Here is a 22,237-nt window from a genome sequence, read left to right as displayed (position 1 = left end):
GATGGTCTCAATCTCCTGACCTCGTGATCCGCCCACCTCGGCCTCCCAAAGTGCTGGGATTATGGGGCGCGAGCCACCGCGCCCAGCCACTATAGTCAATTTCTAACGGAAGTTTCTAGTGTACTGATGAAAAGACTGCAAAGAATACATGGGATTTGCAAGCTTCATAAGAAAATAGCTGATAAAGAATGTTCAATTTAATGTTATTTCCACCTTAATCCATGCTCACCTCTACACTCTAATGTCCTATTGCATTATGGCAGATTATATTTTCCCTAAATCACTGCAACAGTCTCTCCCATCTCACATGCATTTCTGTGGTACGATTTTGCCTCTTCTTTGCAGGAGGTAAAATTCTTTTTTCCTTGAATCTGGGTTGGCTTTAGTGACTATTTAACCAATCAAATGGGGCAGAAGTGAGTTATTTAAATTTCCTAGGCTAAAGTACAAGAAGTCTTGGTTTCCTCCTGGGTGTCTTGGAACAGTTGCTGTTGGGATGGTACCTCTAGAAACCCAGACACGTGAAATCAGAAGCACAAGCCACACGGAGAGGCCAAGTGTAGATTGGCAGAGAGCAGTTCTAGCTGGGCTCCCAGCAAAGAGCTAGAAATAACTACCAACCATTTGATTGATCCATCTTGGAAAACCAGCCTACTCCAGCATTCTGATAATTTCAGCCCAGTTTCCATCTGATTCCGTCCCAAGGGTAGAACTTTCTAATTTAGCCGGACAAACTACAGAACCATGAAAGATAGCAAATAAATTATTAAAGTTGTTTAACATACAGCTATGGATAACTAGACCACTACTCTGTGCATTATTTTTCCCTTTATATTTTATGTCTGTGTTAATATGTGTGTATATGCTTGTACAATGAGTCAAGAGCTTTGAGAAAGCTGTGTTTGATAAGATAATCTATTATCCCTGGGAATAGGAGCCACCTCAGTCCCAAACAGGGATACCAATTCAATTTCAATTTCAACAGTATTACATTATTACTACATTATATTGTCTTTACCTCCCCCACAAATTTACAGAGTTAAAATACAATTAAAATGAGCAGCAAAGGCTGTCAGGTTGACTATGAAAATATACATGGGCAAATGCAATTTTAGAGAACAGTTAGGATTTAAATTATGACCTACGTATGCATATAGAACTCAGGTGAATGGTTAGATCAACGTTCTTTCATTATTTGCTGGAGACACTGGCTTCCTCAACTAACCTTGATATGGTGACAGTTTCGGTTGTTCACTCAACTCAGATGTATTTGAGTTTATCAACCTGCGCCTCTGTTCAGCCTGCAGTGGGATTTTCTTCAATTCCTGTTGGGTCCAGGTTTTGGCTTATTAAATACAACATTGTGATTTGGCCACCAGGAACCATCTGAGATTGATGACTGATCTAATTCTTAAATGTTTGTGCAAAGAGTTATTTTAGGAAATATGAGGATTTTTCCTGAACAGCTGTAAAATTCTAATACTTCCCTAAATTATTTATATTTCTTAAGAAAAAAGTGCACCATTCACTTTATTTTTAACTTTGGAATTTCAAAAAGAACTGTTTTCTCAGCATCCACAATGCCAATTTCTATAATCCACAATTTAAAAATCGACAAGTAGGGATGTAGTTTTATTTTTAAAAAACTTGTGAAGGAAGATAAGAAATATTCTAGAATTGTAAGGCTTTTCAGTTTGAATAACTGGTATATATTTTCATAATTTTTCAAAATATTGATTGTTACATGTAGTATTATACAGGCTGGATCTTTTTTAACATGAGTTTAAAAACAAGCAGTAGAATAAGTGAAATATTTTAACTGTTTTTCTTTAATTAAAATATTTCCCTGGAGAGGATGGAAATGATAAATTGATATAGCTTTAAAGCTATATCCATTTAAATAATTTTAGTGACTCTGGTACAGTTTCTTTTTAAATAGAGATTTTCAGTATTTCCTTTAGAAAAGAATCTCTATATCTTTTCAGTTGGAAAGCTATTTAATTCTCAAGGAGGAGCTCCAAGAAGAAAAGGCAGGAAAAGTATTATGAAAGCATTCACTTCTTACTCACTCCGATCTCATACTATTTCCTTTGGTGTTTCTCATTATCTAGGGTTTGGTGTTCCATTTTACTTAGGTCTAGTTTGTTTAAATGTTTTATCTTCAAATTCCAAAATGACTTTTTTCTTATAAAACTTAAGAAAATGTTTTTTAAATTACATGACTCTCATTAAAGAATGTTGGTGTTGGTCCTATTTTTCAGAGGTGTGAGGGATAGAAAGGAAATCCTGCACCTCATCCTCCTTCACTGAAAAACAAAAAGAGGTTTGCAATGACTGATTTTAAAGATTTCTTGCAGATCTAAACTGCAGTAATATTCTCAAAACAGACAACTCCCTTCTCCCCATTCACCAAAACAAGGATTCTTGGAGACTGAAAAATGTTTTTCTTTAAAACGTTCAAGGCAAGGTCTTACCCATTTCTGTGGATCCTTTAAAATTTTTAATTAGATGTCCTTGAAACAGGAATATCAGGTAGTTAACTTCTGGGGACTTGGCCTCTGTAATTATGTAAGAACTTATTTTTGGCATGCATATTACAAAAAGAAAATATGCATTTATTTTGAAACATTCCAAGGTCTATAAAAATGTGACACTTTAAAGTATTACTCAAAGGAATGATAAATTGCCTTTTGTTTTCTAAATCTGTGAAGTGTACTATGTCTGAAACTCCAGTACAGTACCCCAGAATACCATAACTAATTTTTCTTCTACAAATGATAAATGCCAGATGATAAAATAAACCAGACTGACAGGGAGCAGAATCCCTGAGTAGAAAAACCACATTCATTTGCTTGTAGAAAAACAATAAAATGATATTAGAACATTAAGAAATGAAATTATGAAACTGAAACCTTTAGGTATCTCAAGATATCAAAATACATGAATGGTCCTGCTCTCTATATTTTTCCTGTTTTTTGATTTTATGAAGCCTAGAAGAATGAATCAAAGCATATTTGAGGTTTACATTGTTGTTTCCTGGGAATCTACTTGTGCTGCAATATAAGAGTTTACATTTTTTCAGTGTCTTTTTTACTTTCGTACATATAGACATACTTATTTGCAATGGACCACACAGCTCTTTACTTTCTGTAAGTGCTTCTGTGGGTAGATTTAGAAATAACACAGAATATCAGTTTTGATATGAAACTCTTATTCTCCAGAATACATTGTTAGAGCAATGTGGATGAACTATCGTCTTTGTTTAGATAGCATTATCAAGTGTAGAAAGGGTTTTCTGTTGGCTATTGTAAGAATCTTTTTGTAGCAAAAAAAAAAAAAAAAACCGTAACCTGTATGTGAGGATGAGACATTTATTAGCAATATAAGTATACTTAAATGAAAATAACTTAACTTTTAATCATTAATCCCATTTCTTGTAATAGTCTGGCTGTGGTAATTACTTTAAATTTTGAAAGAGTAAAGCCAAGTAAGGAAGGTTGTAACTCAAGCAATCCCAAGAGTATTTTTTATATTAGATACTATCTAAAGAAGATCAATATTATATTAAGTGGTGTTCAATCTTTTATGATTCAGGAAAGCACTTTACTTGTTCAATTAATTAATAGTAAATTCAATAGCACAGTAAATCTCTGGAGAGTTGGTTATCGCGAAAAGACTGAAAAGGTGAACATTCTCATTTGGTGTTTTTGGTATCCTACGGTGAGCGTGCAGTGCTTATCTTTAGTGACTCAGGAAGTACTGACTTGGACGATTGTGTCCACTCTCTGACTTACCTTAGCATAAGTGGTGCCAGTAACATAAGTGGTGCAAGTCATTATTTCCTTATGCCATCTGCTTGAGTGAATGTAGAAATGTTTTAATAATCCAATAAAAAAAGAGTATGAAAATGAAATAAGCACACTGATTTATGAAATATGTAAGCATTCTGTAGAGAAAAAAATACTAAAATGCCTATTTCAAGTTATTGTTTGGTTCAATTTTTTTTTGGGGGGGGGAACAGAATCTCGCTGTGTCTCCCAGGCTGGAGTGCAGTGGTGAGATCTCGGCTCACTGCAATCTCCACCTCCTGGGTTCAAGCGATTCTCATGCTTCAGCCTCCCAAGTAGCTGGGACCACAGGCATATCCCACCACGCCTGGCTAATTTTTGTATTTTCTTTCTTTTTTTTTTTTTTGAGATGGAGTCTCGCTCTGTTGCCCAGGCTGGAGTGCAGTGGTGAGATCTTGGCTCACTGCAAGCTCAGCCTCCCTGGTTCATGCCATTCCCCTGCCTAAGCCTCCCATGTAGCTGGGACTACAGGCGTCTGCCACCACACCCGGCTAATTTTTTTGTTTGTTTTTATTTTTAGTAGAGACAGGCTTTCACCATGTTAGCCAGGATGGTCTCGATCTCCTGACCTCATGATCTGCCCTCTTTGGCCTCCCATAGTGCTGGGATTACAGGCATGAGCCACCACACCAGACCAATTTTTGTATTTTCAGTAGTGATGAGGTTTCACCATGGTGGCCAGGCTGGTCTCGATCTCCTGACCTCATGATCCACCTGCCTTGGCCTCCCAAAGTGCTGGGATTACTGGCATGAGCCACCACGCCCGGCCAATTTTTGTATTTTCAGTAGAGATGGGGTTTCACCATGTTGACCAGGCTGGTCTCAAACTCCTGACCTCAAGTGATCCACCTCCCTTGTCCTCCCAAAGTGCTGGGATTACAGGTGTGAGACAGAGTGCCCGACCTCAATTTCTTTTTTAAGTGAGCCACAACATAGTACCTGGGCCTGACTCTATTAGAAATGTTTTCTAAATGCAGCCACAAGCTTAATTTTGACTTTGTGAGAAATGCAGGTAAAAATAAAACTCTCTTGGTGATTTTTTTTTCTCACCCAATTTTCTTTCACAAAATGTTTCACCACATAAGTACAAGTATAAGGAGTCTTGGAGGGCTATGAAGCAGTTCTCAGGTCGTCCCTTCTAAGGCAAGAGTTCTAATGAGAATGATTCATCATTGGAAGAACCTCTCATACTACCAAGTAAAACAGTTTTAGGACTCAGGGGTTTGTAGGTTATATACAACTCTTCAATACTTAGTGTCTGCCATATTGGATTACTTTTACATGACAATAGCAGCCTCTAGAGGCAATCCGGATGAATTGATGTTTTTGCTAAGAATTATTTTGACTTGGACAGGTATAATTGTGGGGAAGGAAAGAGTAGATGCAGACAGTTCAAAAAGTCACCAGATTTATCAAGTTGAGGAGATCATTGAATCATTTATCTGGATTAGAGTGTCAAAATTCATGACCTAGCTCAAATTTCATCTTCATTTTGATGGATTTTTAACTCCATTCTTTCAGTCTGAGTTGTTGGCTTCCTCATTTGCTCATCAAAATCCTCTTTACACATCTATTTGTGATATAAACCATGAGCTGCTTAATCCACATCATGCGGATCCACATCCAAACATCTACCCTGCCCCCCTCAGCCCACATGGCACAGTGTATGATATATAATGCACATACAATAACTTTATAGAGTGGGTGCATGATTGAGTGGATGTGTGGAAGGGACAGAAAATTAATGCTGTAGATGCCCTGGTAGAGTATTGCTCAAATGTAGACACCCATGGAATCATCTCATCCTCACTCTAGTTTTTTCCCAGTAATCTCACTGGATTTTTCTGTTCTTCTAAATTGACCTCTTTGAGAAATTTGGGATGAGTGCCATAGTTTAATTTTGGCATACCTCCAGTACTTTCATTTTAGATATGTTCTTTTATGCCCATGACATTTTGAAACTGTTTTATTGTTGCTTTTTTTCTTCTCTTTAAAAATAATCACCAGTTGTGAATAGATTCCTACTTGCTTGGTGTATTTGTTTTTTATTGCTACCATAACAAATGACCACAAACTTAAGTGCTTAACACAACACAAATTTATTACCCTATGGTTTCGTAAGTTGGAAGTCCATTGCAGGTCTTACTGGACTATATTCAGCATGCTGTGCTGGCAGGACTGTGTTTTTTTATGTTGGCCTTTGAGGATAATCGTTTTTTTCCTCATCCAAGTATTGACAGAATTCATTTCCATGCAGTTATAGGGCTGAGGACCCAGTTTCCTTGACGGTCAGCAGGCAGCTGCCCTAAAGTCCTGAAGACCTCTCTCCAGTCCTTCAACAGTCTCCTACATCTCAGAATCGCTAGCACGGTGTTGAATCCTTCTTACACTTCCATCTCTTCGACCTTCTGTCATTGCACCTCTCTCTCTCTCATGATGTAGCAGGGAAAGCTTCTTTACTTTTAAGTGCACAGTCACTCATGTGACTAGGTTGGGCTCACCTGGATAATCCAGGATAATCTTCCCAACTAAGGTCCATAACCCTCATCACATGTGCAAAATCCCTTTCACCGCGCGATACAACACATTCACAGGGATTAAGGCAAGGGAATCTTTCAGAGACAGTTGTTTTGCCAACTCATCTGAAATGTGCTAAGTGCTTTATATACATTTTTAAAGTTATCTCCATTTTGCCAGAAGAAATAAAGTCTCAGAAAAGATTGGGTGAATTGGCTACCTTCCTACGAAGTGACAGTCATTATTTAAACCCATATCTAAGTTTAATTGATCCTAAGTCATATTGCTTTTAATTCCTACACCATGCTGTGCTGTGTGTATATCCCACTATATATGTGCAGCACACACACACACACACACACCCCAACATGTTATGAACTGAGTGTTATTTGAAAAATCATCTTGAGCCAAATAAAATTTATAGCTTACACCATATCTTCTAGTACTCTTTACACCAATTAATTTTTTTTTTTTTGAGAAGGAGTCTCGCTCTGTCGCCCAGGCTGGAGTGCAGTGGCCGGATCTCGGCTCACTGCAAGCTCCGCCTCCCAGGTTTACGCCATTCTCCTGCCTCAGCCTCCCGAGTAGCTGGGACTACAGGCGCCCACCACCTGGCCCGGCTCGGTTTTTTTTTTTTGTATTTTTTTTTTAGTAGAGACGGGTTTCACTGTGTTAGCCAGGATGGTCTCGATCTCCTGACCTCGTGATCCACCCGTCTCGGCCTCCCAAAGTGCTGGGATTACAGGCTTGAGCCACCGCGCCCGGCCTACACCAATTAATTTTGTATGTTAGTAATCTGAGACTCAGGGAAATGTGGCATCTTCCAAATTAATGGCAAGGCTACAAGAACAGAAAATATTTATTGGCCAATTTATTAGTTTTCCAAGACTTCCATTTCAAAATGTAGTTGTTTCACAGATTAGCTATGAAACTCCACCTTGATGATAGCATATTAAAGAACATGAAGAAATTACCTTGCTTTAGTTTCTGAAATAGATTTTTAATTTCTAACATATTAGAACAGTTAAATAGAAATCACAAAAGAATATGCCTATGTTTTATATGCTTATAATCTGGGCATAGTTTGGTTTTGAGTTGAAAATGACGTTTTAGAATTGCGGTATAAACAGAAGGGAAACGTGTGAGTCCTTTGGGCATTTCCTGCTGTTGATCACAACACCTCTAAACAACTGTCCCAAGCTCTTGTAAATATGAGTATCTTTGCCTTAGCAAATGTTTAACTATGTTTTTTAAACTTAACTATGTTTTTTCTGTTTCGGCCATTCTTTTTAATCCCATTTCTTTATCTTTTCTTAAAATGTACTAACCATTCATAGCACAGATATTTTTCTTAATTCTACTATGTTAGTTACATTTTCTCTGTGGCACTTGCTTTACAGATATCTCAGTGGAGTGAAGGATGTGCTACATGTGCTGCTTTGCTGATCTGCCCACTAGACTCCGATTTGACTCATTTTCATAACTTGCTTTCCCAGAGCCTGCTGTCACTGCGGAAGCATTGTTTATTGGTCTCCCTTTCTTCTTTGCTGCAGAACCTTGATGCTCTACACGACCACCTTGCTACTATCTACCCAGGAATGCGTGCACCTTCCTTTAGGTGCACTGATGCAGAAAAGGGCAAAGGACTCATTCTGCACTACTACTCGGAGAGAGAAGGACTTCAGGATATTGTCATTGGAATCATCAAAACAGTGGCTCAACAAATCCATGGCACTGAAATAGACATGAAGGTAACAAACAGCAGTGGAGACTTCTGAACACAGATGACAACTAAAAGTATTTTAAATGATACTCTTTAAATTTACCTGCAGTTATCACTGTTAGTGCTCTTCCCTGGAAGTATGTATAAGCCAAAACAGTGGAAAGACCAGCAGTCTTCTATATTTGGCCTGGGAGTGCTTTATACAGGATATCTTTTCCTTCTGGCAGCAGATTTTTCTTTCTAATTATATATTGTTCAAGACTACAAGAAATTTACTTTGCATTCCCTGTGAACACACACCAGCTGGGAAGCAGAAGGATATGTGACTGACTGAGCTGTGGGTTTCAGCATGTAAAATATCCATAATATGGATAATCAAATTCTAAGGCAATCTAAAATTAAGTATTATTTTATAGAACATTATCTCCTTGTTGATTTTTGTCTGCCCTGAAATATAGTTGGAATGTCTGATTTTGTGAATGAAAGTGTTTGTTTTTGTTTGCTTTTGTTTTTAATCAAGTTACTTGGTGAAAGAAGCCAGGTCTGGTAATTTAAAAATTGTGCTGTTATTGATAATACACACTCTTAGTTTTAAGTGCTAATTTCAAGGTACTGGTAGGGCAACCGTATCACAAAGAGAATCACTGTTTCTCTTTATCTCTGGCCCTTATAGTCTCTCCTAGTCAGGCTGCTTTTTATGTGTTCAGCATATTCATTCCCAAGAATCAATTCTCAGTAGCCTTAAACTTGAGACCAAAGTGGGGAGATAGATAACTTTTTCCAACCTTTCTTTATTTATAGAAAACCTAATAGACAATTCTTTCTTATAGATCATAGATACGTTGTAACACACTTGGGAAGTCTAAAACCCTTAAGTGGAGTACTATACAAAATTAAAATAGTAACATTTAATTAAATTAGAAATATATTCCACATATTTAATCTGGTAAGGTTATGTTAGAGTTCATGGTTTTCTTTCTTTCAGAAGTTGATGTTAGTTCTTACATGGCACTTGTTGGTGATTCCCAAGTGCATCATTAATTTTTCTACAACCATTAGTAATGGTAAAAACCACAATTACTTTTGCAGCAACTAATAGAAAGTAGGACTGCATATAACATGGCATTATCAAATGCAGACATTTAAAAATTAAAACCTTGGGTAAAGTATCACAATTCATCCATGATTGGGAATCTCACTGGTATTCAATCAAAAAAGTATATACTTCACATTTCCAATCTTTTGTTCTTGACATTAAACTGACACAGTATCGCCCGGGTGCAGTGGCTCATGCCTATAATCCCAGCACTTTAGGAGGCCAAGGCAGGGGGATCACGAGGTCAGGAGATTGAGACCATCCTGTCTAACATGGTGAAACCCTGTTAGACATACTAAAAATACAAAAAAAAAAATAGCCAGGCATGGTGGTGGGCACCTGTAATCCCAGCTACTTGGAGGCCAAGGCAGAAGAATCGCTTGAACCCGGGAGACGGAGGTTGCAGTGAGCCGAGATCCCACTACTGCACTCCAGCCTGGGTGACAGAGCGAGACTCCATTCTCAAAATAATACAAACAAAACAAAACAAAACAAAAAAAAACACAGCATCTGTACTGAGTGAACCTATATGCATATTGTATGCACTGTTGGTTTTCTTTTACTTAACCAGACTGAGAAAGAGGTTGGTTCATAGAAACTTCAGAGATAAACACAAATTAGGACACACTTGGAAACTACTATTACTGTGGTATTAGAATCTTTGGCATGGGAGATTGATGGCTTTAGCAAACTGTATGAAACTCAAATGTTTACTTCATTATATGGTTCACTTTATAAAATATTTAAATTCTCTTCTGACCATTTATTCAAGTGCTTCAATATGAACTTCTGAAATATTTGCATTTTATAAGTATATTTTGTGTATTTAATTTTTTCAAAGGCACTGTTTTGACTTCTTGAGGCATTCCCACATTAAGTTTATCAGGTCCAGAGATACCAGACAATTTGAACCACATAATTAATACTAGATCATGTCATAAAGTGATATACCAATGAGAAGTTAAAAATATGATTAGAAAAGCTATTTGTTTTGCCAGTTTGATCGAAGCAAAAAATTAGAATTGAATAATTAATTCATAAGTTTAGGATACATAAAATTCAGTTTCTCTAGTTAAATAGAAACAGAGTAGAATATCAAAATTAGGCCTGACGTTTAAGGTTGACTCTCTTGCTTTGTCTATGAGTTAGGGAAATCAACCTTAATGTGGTAAATTCTATACTTTAATAATGTATTTGCCTGTGAATAATACTTTAGAAATGTAGGATTTTTTTACATTATAGATATTAGTTCACAATTACGATTACTTCCTTAGAATGAATTTCTAGATTTGCAATTAAATCAAAGAATCCACAAAATTTTAAGGAATTTTTATGCCTATTGTCAATTTATCCTTCAGAAAGATTAATCAAAATACCCTCTCATCAGTGGTATTTGAAATGCCTCTTTTTCAGTACCTTACCTAATTTGGTATTGTAACTTTTTTTTCTTTTTTTGAGATGGAGTCTCGCTCTATTGCCCAGGCTGGAGTGCAATGGCATGATCTCGGCTCACTACAATCTCTGCCTCCCAGGTTCAAGCAATTCTACTGCCTCAGCCTCCTGAGTAGCTGGGATTATAGGCACCCACCACAGCGCCTGGCTAATTTATGGGGTTTTGCCATGTTAGCCAGGCTGGTTTCAGACTCCTGACCTCAGGTGATCTGCCCGCCTCACCCTCACAAAGTGCTGGGATTACAGGCGTGAACCACTGCACCTAGCCTGGTATTGTAACTTTATATATTTGCCAATTGATAGTTAAATGACATTGCATTTATTTTTGAATATGAATCTCTATCATTTTATTTCCCATTGTTTTAAAACAGCATTGTAATCTTTTTTGATAGTGCCAGCTTCTGTGGCTTTCAGGTTGTTCACTATACAAGTGTGCTTGGCTGAGAAGGCAGAGTTCACCAGTGCTTTTTTTCCCCTAATTCTACCAAAGAGACCATATAGGATACTGGGGAACTGATACCAGATTTGTAATTTTACAATGATTATTCAGTCTTCAAATTTTACAGATCAAAGTCCAGAAATATTTTCCTACATTAGACATATGTAGTATTTGCATACATGTATTGAATTTTTGCAATTAATCTTCTAACTGCAGTATTCATAACTCATTTTTTATATTTAGGTATTTTAATTAAACAGAAATGAAGACAATTCATGCCATTTCCCCCTTTGATATCCAGGTTATTCAGCAAAGAAATGAAGAATGTGATCATACTCAATTTTTAATTGAAGAAAAAGAGTCAAAAGAAGAGGATTTTTATGAAGATCTTGACAGATTTGAAGAAAATGGTACCCAGGAATCACGCATCAGCCCATATACATTCTGCAAAGCTTTTCCTTTTCATATAATATTTGACCGGGACCTAGTGGTCACTCAGTGTGGCAATGCTATATACAGAGTTCTCCCCCAGGTAAAATAACAGCACACTTCCTTGGGGGCCTGAGACTAAAGCCCATAGAAATACTATTGTTACAGGCAGCCATCCATTCATTTAACCCTCTGACTATGTATTAGGTAATATGCAGTTTATTGTAAGTTACACAAATTGTTTAATTGTGAACTAAGTGTATTTGAGCATACCACAACTTTCCCTAGGACAACTATTTTTTTAATAATAATCACATACAGAAACAGTAGGAATGTTATGTAAGAACAGTATACTTGTTTCAATGAAAAAAAAATGGGTAACTTTTTGGTAGCAGTCACCTTTCATATGTTTGTTTATTCACTGAATAAATATTCATTGGATATCTACCATCTGTAAATAGCTTTAAAAATCAACTATTGATAGTGTTAAGGGAAAAGGAGGGATTTTAAAAGGCACCAAAACACAAAATAGAGATGATCATGGATTGAGTAGAAAAAGTATCAAAGGAAGCAGTTGGGATGATGATGAGAACCTACTGTTAACTTCTATGACAGATCCATTGGTAAAATCCTTTATGCTTACTCTTTCTTTCTTATATACTAACTTTTGGAGTTGTATATGGCATGTGTTTCGAGATACTTTTTGTTTGTAATTAAAGAGACTTGAAAATTCAGGATTAGCCCAATTGGATCAGGTGAAATGGAAGCAGCGTAGTGTGCTGCCCTGGCTCTAGTGACTCCACCTATCCCTCACTGTATGACCTTGAACTTGGTACTTCACCTCTCTCAGCCTGTTTCTCTTTTTTCTGGCATGAGGATAGAAAGCATATGAAAAACACTTAGTTTATTGCAAGCAATCAATCAGTGTTACCTATTGTTTTCGCTTTTAGTCCTCTAGATAAATATTAAGAGAGTGTTTGCTCGTGTTTTTGGTATTTTAATTTCATTTCAAACCATACACATTTAACATATCACTGTACATTTTAAAAGATAAATTTTCATGTTTTCTTCTGAAAATGCATTGTAAATTTGTGCTAGCTTACATTTAAATATTAGTCGTCTGAATCCATATCAGATTTCATGTTCTTGCAACTATTTAATGTCCATTTAATCACCGAGTTGTAGAGATTGAGATTTGGGTTCATAGTTCAGCTAAGTTTCCCATGAATTATAATAATTATAATTTTCTATTTTTAAATATAACTGAGCTGATTTAATCAAGTGACTAATATCAAAGTATAAAAACTATTTTAACTGATTAGATACTCTTTGCTGTCTGTCTGTATTTTAGCTCCAGCCTGGGAATTGCAGCCTTCTCTCTGTCTTCTCGCTGGTTCGTCCTCATATTGATATTAGTTTCCATGGGATCCTTTCGCACATCAATACGGTTTTTGTATTGAGAAGCAAGGTAATCAAGATATTATTTCATTAAATGTGAGAAAGGTATGTTACAAATTAGAAGTATTCGGGGGGGAAATTATTACATTCTCTGAGAAGATATAGAGAGATAAAATGCAGACCTCAAAGGAAGTTCTATTTAAAAGGCAATGCTATTGGTTTTTGGTTTGCTTGAGAAGCCGTAGAACTCTATCAGCTGATTAAAATTAACAGAGGTAAATTTTGGAAACTGCCTTTCTGAGATGGCCTTGTTTCACATCATAAAACCAACATCTTTTACTCCCTGTACAGGTACAATGCCTTATTTCAGAAATTAGAACTAAAAAGTTTTTTTTGTTTGTTTTTGGAACTTCATTCAAAACCACTTATTTATTCTTTCTGAAATTGTCTGTTGTTCTTAGTGGCATTTTTGTGGGTGAATAAAAGTGATAAAATATTCACACAGTTGGTAATTTAGATAGTGCTGGGATCTCATAGTTTCTGTTCTTCGGATAGATACAGCAAAGGTCAGTTCCTAGACTACCCATTTAATCCTTTCTGTATTCAGAACTGACTGTTTCCAGCTGCTCTATGAATACAGGGTGGAGGAATGGGGAGGCTTGGCTTATTGTTTGGTAGTGTCTGGTAATGTATGCTGTAACCATACTGGAAAATCAGGGGGATAAAAAAGATTCACAAAAGCTTGAAATAATTATGTGAAGAGTAGCACAGTTACTATCCTGAATTCAAAGGAGATAGTCACTTTTCTGCAGTGTTGCAAGGTAGCCACTAGGCTTATTACAGGCAGAACTCTGACGAAAGACCCTCTCCTGTTCTAATGACGTACATATTCTGCTTTGTGGTTTGGTGGGAAATGAGATATGTGTGTCCTTGTTGCTGAATTCTTTGGTAGGGAGAAAGGCATTCGTTAATGGTTATATCTTGCTTTTTCAAGGAAGGATTGTTGGATGTGGAGAAATTAGAATGTGAGGATGAACTGACTGGGACTGAGATCAGCTGCTTACGTCTCAAGGGTCAAATGATCTACTTACCTGAAGCAGATAGCATACTTTTTCTGTGTTCACCAAGGTAATAATTTTTAGATTAATTATAATGACTATCAGTACCTATCTTTAGCTAACAAAGGAATGCCACAATATTTTATTCCATGACATTTACATATTCTCTGAGGTGAAATTGGATTTTACAACCCTTGTTATGTATTACTTCATAACAATGATAATCTTATTTAATATTTGCTAATAAACTCAGAAGAAATTACATACTGTATGTTATTTGCCATGTCTTAATACATTTGTGGAGTGTTTATGCTATTACACCATGGAACAAATAATCTGCAGTAAGCTCATTCTATACTTTTGAACCTTCTAAATAGACATTATGTAGAAAAGCGATTTTTTAAAGCAGCTAATAGGATGGTGTAATAAATACATTGGTATATTTGACACCAAAAAATTATCTTTTTTATAGTATGTTAGCAAAAAATCTAAAGGGTCTCTTTCTGGGTTTGAACTATTTTAAATTAAAAATATCTACCTACTCTAATCCAAATATACTGTTCCAAGTATATTCAATTAAAATGTATGTAAAATGTGATTTTAAATAAACATCAGAGAAAAATAAAACTATAGATTGTTGTTTTCCAATTTGGGAAAGCATTTTCCTAGGAGATACATGGGAATTCAGAATATAAAAATTATGTCTAAATTTGCTTCAGAACAATAGAAAAGATAATTGTGGTGATTATCATAAGATGATATTCTGTGTATTCATAATTTTGTATAAACAAAGTGTATGTGCATTATTTAATAACACAGTCAAGAAAGCATGTTTTGGTGAGCTATTGGTTAAAAATTTAATTTGAATTCCACCATGATCACTTTTCACTTAAAAATGTGGTTTTAAATTTTCTGAAAAATATAATAAACTTTGTAAAAACCTCCTTTTATATTATTACTATTGTATTGCACATTACATAACAATAATATAAAAGTCCAAATAAGAATAATATATCATTGGCGCAGTGGCTCACGTCTATAATCCCAGCACTTTGGGAGGCCGAGGTGGGTGGATCACAAGGTCAGGAGTTTGAGATCAGCCTGGCAAACACGGTGAAATCCCGTCTCTACTAAAAATACAAAAATTAGCCAGGTGTGGTGGTGAGCGCCTGTAATTCCAGCTACTAGGGAGACCGAGGCAGGAGAGTCGCTGGAACCCGGTAGGCGGAGGTTGCAGTGAGCCGAGATCATGCCACTGCACTCCTGGGCAGCAGCGTGAGACTCTGTCTCAAAAAAAAAAAAAAAAGAAAAGAAAAAAGAATAATATATAGTTAATTGACAAATATATTTAAGATTAATTAAATATTGTTTAACTATAACATATAAGAATAATATATCAGATAATATAAGGATATGGAGGTCTTTCCCTGAGAAATAAATATCATGCAAATAAAAGAAACAAAACTAAGAAACATCAACCCTTTTTAAAAAAAAAAAAAGCTACATTGATCTAAAGATGTCCCATCTGCTATCAGTAAGTGTTTTCTTCTTCTGCCTCTTTGCAGGTTGAGCTTAGGAAAATGTCAGTTTCTCATTAGGGGTAATTTCTATTTATGGAAAGAAAGGAAATAAAAGCAGAAAATTTGGAGTTTATTTGTTAATTCCCATATGCAGACATCACCCAGTGAGAAAATTGCAGATTGTCCTATGAGATATGCTCAGGTGTGTAGGAAGATTTGTACTCACACTACATAAACAAAAGATCAATTAAAAGTAGTTTTACTTGTAAAATAATTCTAAGATGATTCGTTTAAATTTAGACAAACCTTAATGGTTCATTAAAATAATGATATAGGACATTTTGAGAACCATGAGACCTTTATGATGTAAGTTTTGTATCTCAGTATGAGCGTTCTTAACCATTCATTTTTGAACTTACAGCCATGTTTTTTCTCTGCTCCTAGGCAGGTCTCGTATACCTTTGGTCGATGATCTGGTCTCTTTCTAGATGTGTCTTTTTCTGCAAGTGGACTTACATATCCATTTTAACAAAATTAAAAGATGTCGTGTATTTCATTAGTAAAATCTTTGATTCTTTTATTTACTTTATAGGTATGCTAATTTTTGCTTTGCTTTTTGAACATTGCTGCTGAGAATGTATTGCCTTAATCCAAAATTCTGCAGAGTCACCCCTTTTGAAGAATTTTGGATAGGATTAATTCAAACTTCTTCAAATTATTAATCCCAGATTCTCCAAAGTCGTAACTAAATTTTTTCATTTTAGAGTAATTCTTATTCTCAGTGGCCAGAAGTAATGCCGTTGCATTAAAAAACTTCAAGCCAAAGATATAACCTTATGCCATTTTAACCAATTAGTTTTGTTGTTGTTGTTGTTGTTGCTGTTGTTATTGTTGTTGTTGTTTTTTGAGATGGAGTCTTGCTGTGTCGCCCAGGCTAGAATGCAGTGGCGTGATCTCGGCTCACTGCAGCCTCCTCCTCCTGGGTTCAAGCAATTCTCCTGCCTCAGCCTCCCAGGTAGCTGGGACTACAGGCACGAGCCACCACAGCCAGCTCATTTTTGTACTTTTGGTAGAGACGTGTTTCATCATGTTAGCCAGGCTGATCTTGAACTCCTGGCCTCAAGTGATCTGCCCAACTCAACCTCCCAAAGTCCTGGGATTACAGGTGTGAGCCACTGTGCCCAGCCTCAAAGAGTACATTTTTAAAAAGCAGTTAACTTTTTACTTGTCAGATTATCACTGAAATAGTAAACATTATTATATTGTTGGAAAAATGACACAAGTTACAATGATGATGCATAAAATTCAGCAAGATTGAATAATATTTCAAATAAATGAGAAAAAAATTTGTCAAAGGAAAAGAAGACATGAGAGCCAGAGGTAAGAACAACACGTAGTCTTAGATACATGAATTACATGCTGAGGATGGGTCATAAACGTGGTTGGGAATTTTTACTCATTGTTTCCAGAAGGAAAAAATAACCAGTTACAAGATTCATAGAATACAGAAAGCAAAATGAAATACTTAATCAAAAGAAGCACTATTATTCTTGAGAAAGTGAATAAAGATAGATTTTTTCCTCTCCTTATAGTGAGAAAAAATTTGAGAATAATAAATTACACACTGTATTAAATACCTCAACATTTATCATAGAGATGTTTTCTCCAGGATCGTTTCAATTTAGACTGATGGCACCAAAAAGTGCAACCTGGCAAAAATGCATCTCAAGTTCACTGCTTTGTGGTAGATGTTTAAATATCTAAGAGAATAAACTCACAATCTTCGTTCAATTCTCCATAATTTGATTGTCTTCAGCCTGATGTTTTGAATGGTAGGAGGTGGCAGGATCAGATTCCTTGACAGAAATTCAGGGTTGCATTTTCATGTGTATATGTTGAGACTGATCTTGCCTCATTTCTTCCTATGACAGTGTCATGAACCTGGACGATTTGACAAGGAGAGGGCTGTATCTAAGTGACATCCCTCTGCATGATGCCACGCGCGATCTCGTTCTTTTGGGAGAACAATTTAGAGAGGAATACAAACTCACCCAAGAACTGGAAATCCTCACTGACAGGCTACAGCTCACGTTAAGAGCCCTGGAAGATGAAAAGAAAAAGACAGACACGTAAGAATGTAACGCTTAGGGCACTACTGTTATTCATAACATATTGTGACTCTACCATATTTACGATTGGGAACCAGACTGAAAAGCCATGTGACCTGTAATAGCCCTGGTGTAGTGAATAAAATCTTTCACATTGCTTTTAAAAAGAAATTATGCTTAAGGAAATAAACCAGTCTTAATGGTAGTGGAAATATGTCTTCTAGTTTTAGAAGCCAAGTTGGAATAATATATGCCAAAATATCTTTTGGAAGATGATGAGAATAACTCAAATTCAAATTTAGTTCAAAAATTAAAGTTTATCATTTATTCATGCATTCTTTCATACAAGAGTTATATATTGACCATCTTCAGTATGCTGGGGGCTGCCACATGCCGAGAGCTGCTCTGCACAATGAACTTATCATTGGCCATGTTAATTTCTTAAAATTAACTTTAAAATTAATTTAAAAATTGTTTTAAATTAATTTAAAAATGTTTAAAATTTTAAATTTTTAAAAATTTCTTTTCTGGGACCTTGAATTTAGAGTTAGAAAGAAATGAATCTGACAAATTGTAAAATCATATGTAATGACAATAATTGACAATAATTACATCTATAGTGACACACATTCGCAAAAATATCAAAATATAAAACATTTCTATGAGTGGTGGATTGAATTATGAAATATTGGGCAAGGACATGAAAGATAATACTTCATTTTCAAGAAATGTGTTTAAGTAAGTACATAGCATGCATACTACTTGGCCTTGCTTTCATACGCTAATTAAACTGACATTTATAAGCTATTTTACCCAGGTTCTTATGTGTTCATTTTTTAATGTTTATATAAACATTTTGTGGCGCTTCTAAGACCTTAGGATGAATGTTCTAAGTTTCATTGGTTTGTAGGTTTCAGTTACTCAGTATTCTCTTTTGGCTGTTTGTATTAGAAAATCATCTAGGTTTCATTTTTTTGTATTGTGACCCAATTTGCTAATATCTACATTCATGATAAATAGATAATAACCAGCACTATAAAGATTATAAACATATATGTAGATTATATATATAACTATATATAAAGATTATAAAAAGATTTATATATGTAAATATATCTTTTAAATTATGACATATCCAAGATATTCTGTACTGAAAAAACTGTTAATTCACTTTCTTTTCCTAAACTGTCAGCTTAAGCAGAGTATTAGCTTCTCTTCCCAGACCAGGAGTCGAAACCTGGGAGTTGCTGGGAGTTAAACAGTGGCCTTGTCTTTAATAAGAGTAGCTAATAAGTACTTATCACAGAATTACTTCTTTGTTTGGATTCCCCAAGGTGGGTTTCACATTCAGGAACTATTTGCACCATTTTGAGTTAACTGTGCTTCAAAAATCCTTATATTAATTTTTAGATTATTAGATTTAGAATTTGATTTTTGTAGATACTTGGGTTTCAAGGTGATGTCATTAGAAACCATTTACTACTAATTTTCTTTAAAGCTAAGTAGTTCTACTGTTCTTACTTACTATTCAAATATAGCTTTAATATTTTATAAAACATTCAATGTTTAAAAATTGAAAATGAAAGACTAGAGAAATTTTACTATGACTAGGAAAAATATTGAGAGCTCAGCTCCATTTTGCATATTTAAACTTCCCACATATGCCCTTTTGCCCTAGAGCAAAAGGCAGGAAGAAAAAGGCAGGAAGGCCTCGTTTGTTCCTCTCAAGTCTTCCAATCCAGAGCCCATAGGTCTAGTTTCCGCTTCTCTCCCTCTAAACTCATCAGCTGTCATCCTCCTCCTGTGTGCTAACATTTGTCCCTTAGCATGGTAGTACTAGGATACTGTGCTACCATAGTGGTCTCAGTTGCGCCTAAAGAAATTAAATATTTTATATTCTAGACCAACTTCCGCTGATTTTATCGGTTTCTTCTATGGAGGAGTGAGGCATGAATGAGACTGGAGAGAAATTCTGCTTCTTTTAATATTGCTTACCAAAAATAGAGACATATTTCTTACTCTAAGAGGCAATCCTGTTTCTATTGCTGTGCTATTCATACCATGTTTTAGGTGCTGGTAATGACAATCGTCATACCGTGACTACTATAAGAGCAGGGTCAGAATACAGGACTACAAATGAAAACTTTGATTTTCTATTACCAGTCTTTTTGTTTTGTCTCTTTGCTTGGCTTATTTTGATTTGGTTTGAACTAGTTTGGGCTTGCGGATGTTTTATGTGATTAGAATGAACAAATAATTTATATTTTCTGTAAGTCCTTGCTTATAAATAACGGCTAATATCTGATGCTAATTTTAGAGGATGTCCTGCTAGAATCCAGGCCTTTAAAGTACAGATGACATTGATGCTATGTGAAAGGGATAGCAGAAGCACTAAGGGCTTTCCCAGCATTTCTTACAGTGGCTTTCTCCTGATTCCACTGAACAGATTGCTGTATTCTGTCCTTCCTCCATCTGTTGCCAATGAGCTGCGGCACAAGCGTCCAGTGCCTGCCAAAAGATATGACAATGTGACCATCCTCTTCAGTGGCATTGTGGGCTTCAATGCTTTCTGTAGCAAGCATGCATCTGGAGAAGGGGCCATGAAGATCGTCAATCTTCTCAACGACCTCTACACCAGATTTGACACACTGACTGATTCCCGGAAAAACCCATTTGTTTATAAGGCAAGTCTTCGTTATCGCTGACTGCAGAGCTATCCGGAGGCTGGCATTCTGAGCCTCCCCTCCAGAGGCCATGCCATCACAGTGCTCTGACTCCAGCACTGCAGCCTTGAGTACAGTGAGCCTCCGTGTATTCACTCTACCATTTTCTTAAATAATTGCCTTTTGTTATAAAACCGTCTCTCCCTTGTAACCACAATGAATGTTTCATGGAGTGGGTGATTGCCTGGTTAAAATGAAATGTTCACCATCTTATTTGCACTTAGGCTCACAAATCTGGACAGGCTGTTGATCGCATTTAGTATAAACATAGCATTCAGTTTAGTGCTCTGCAAGAGACATTTTTACTGAGATATATAAGTCATGGAGCATGAGAAGGACTTAGATTTGCATTTAGATAACATCAACTTGAAGAAGATAAACATTTATAAGGCGTTTTTGCCCTTTGTTTCATTTAGAAATAAATATAATATTGGAAAAAAGAAGTCAGTGGAATATTGCTGCATAAAGGCAAGAATGTTAAGTAAACCATCCCTAGGTATCTGGGGTAATATAACTACACAAAGACTATTTATTTTACAGTCATTTTCTGAGGTACACTGTAGCATGTGGTGAGCACATCATAAAAATAAATGATTAATGACCTTGATAAATCACTGAACTCCAAATGGTGGCTCTCCATGCCATCAAGCCATCGCTGTTTTAGGGAGAAATGTAAAAAATTATTCTTCTGAATTATAAGGTGATCTGAGGTGAGAAATTAATTGCTTACTAAAGGAAAAATAATTCTATGTCTGTACCTGCCCATCATCAAAGACCCCAAGTGTCTGTCATGTGTGTAAATTATAAGTAATTCAAGATTTCATTTTGCTAGAGTTGAATGTATTAGAAATTTTAAGAGAATTAAAGGGGGAGGGAAGCTTAAAGTTGTTGGTAGCCTTGAAAAAATATGGTTTTAATTGGGGTAACACATGAAACAGTCTTTTTTATGCTAACGAGTAAACATCTAAATATATGTACTGTTAGGTGGAGACTGTTGGTGACAAGTATATGACAGTGAGTGGTTTACCAGAGCCATGCATTCACCATGCACGATCCATCTGCCACCTGGCCTTGGACATGATGGAAATTGCTGGCCAGGTTCAAGTAGATGGGGAATCTGTTCAGGTTAGTAAATGAAGTAGATATTGTAATAATGGTGTATAAACCTTTTTGGACAATTGATTCATATTGTTGACCAGAAAATCATTGATGTGTATAAAGAAGGGTGTCTTGACAACAAAAGCTGTATTTCATCCAGCCCACTGTACTACATTATTTCATAGACATAGAGATTTGTCTACCTGTTTGAAATTGTCTAGTCTGTTTGGTGTACTGAAAATCATGGGGATAAGAAAAAAACCTCTTGTACCTTCTAGTTTGTTTTTTCAAATCTCTTTCATGTCTCATGTGACTTACTAGATTCGCATCTTTGAAATTTTCAGACTTCAAATGTTTCTCTTGAGACAGGATATTTCTCTGGGGAGACAGATTTCGTGGAGGGCTTTTGAAGTTGTCGGTAATATGCTTGAAATTCTTATAGAGATCTCTTATGATGTTATATGATGACTCTACATTATTCTGTAATATAAAGTAAGCAAAACTTCATGTGTTACAGGAACAGAAAACCAAACACCGCATGTTCTTACTCATAAGTTGGAGCTGAACAATGAGAACACATGGATACAGGGAGGGGAACATCACACACCAGGGCCTGTTGGGGGGTTGGGGGCAAGGGGAGGGAGAGCATTAGGACAAATACCTAATGCATGCGGGGATTAAAACCTAGATAATGGGTTGATAGGCACAACAAACCACCATGGCACATATATACCTGTGTAACAAACCTGCACGTTCTGCACATGTATGCCAGAACTTAAAGTAAAATTAAAAAAAAAAAAAAAATCGTGTGTTAGTGATCAAAGTGAT

At 36.0% G+C, this 22,237-nt stretch overlaps 1 protein-coding gene across 7 annotated transcripts in view; it reads left to right on the top strand.

Annotated features, from left to right (window-relative positions):
- Window positions 1–22,237, top strand: part of GUCY1B3 (guanylate cyclase 1, soluble, beta 3) — a 48,545-nt gene that overhangs the window by 23,231 nt on the left and 3,077 nt on the right. For 4 of the 7 annotated variants that reach the window (XM_011959735.1, XM_011959731.1, XM_011959732.1 and 1 more), the window contains 7 exons: window positions 7,919–8,116; window positions 11,377–11,607; window positions 12,856–12,972; window positions 13,897–14,030; window positions 17,412–17,609; window positions 20,035–20,272; window positions 21,296–21,436. In XM_011959735.1, the coding sequence (XP_011815125.1) occupies window positions 7,919–8,116; window positions 11,377–11,607; window positions 12,856–12,972; window positions 13,897–14,030; window positions 17,412–17,609; window positions 20,035–20,272; window positions 21,296–21,436 (1,257 nt within the window). Of the gene's footprint in view, window positions 1–7,918; window positions 8,117–11,376; window positions 11,608–12,855; window positions 12,973–13,896; window positions 14,031–17,411; window positions 17,610–19,905; window positions 20,273–21,295; window positions 21,437–22,237 lie in introns of all 7 variants that reach the window. The other 3 variants (XM_011959733.1, XM_011959730.1, XM_011959734.1) reach the window with 2 other exon arrangements.

This window comes from Colobus angolensis, unplaced genomic scaffold (assembly GCF_000951035.1).
Source record: "Colobus angolensis palliatus isolate OR3802 unplaced genomic scaffold, Cang.pa_1.0 Scaffold5, whole genome shotgun sequence".
In the NCBI taxonomy this organism is placed as follows: Eukaryota; Metazoa; Chordata; class Mammalia; order Primates; family Cercopithecidae; genus Colobus; species Colobus angolensis.
The sequence above is the reverse complement of the archived record's forward strand: the minus strand, read 5'-3'. Positions and strand labels throughout refer to the sequence as shown.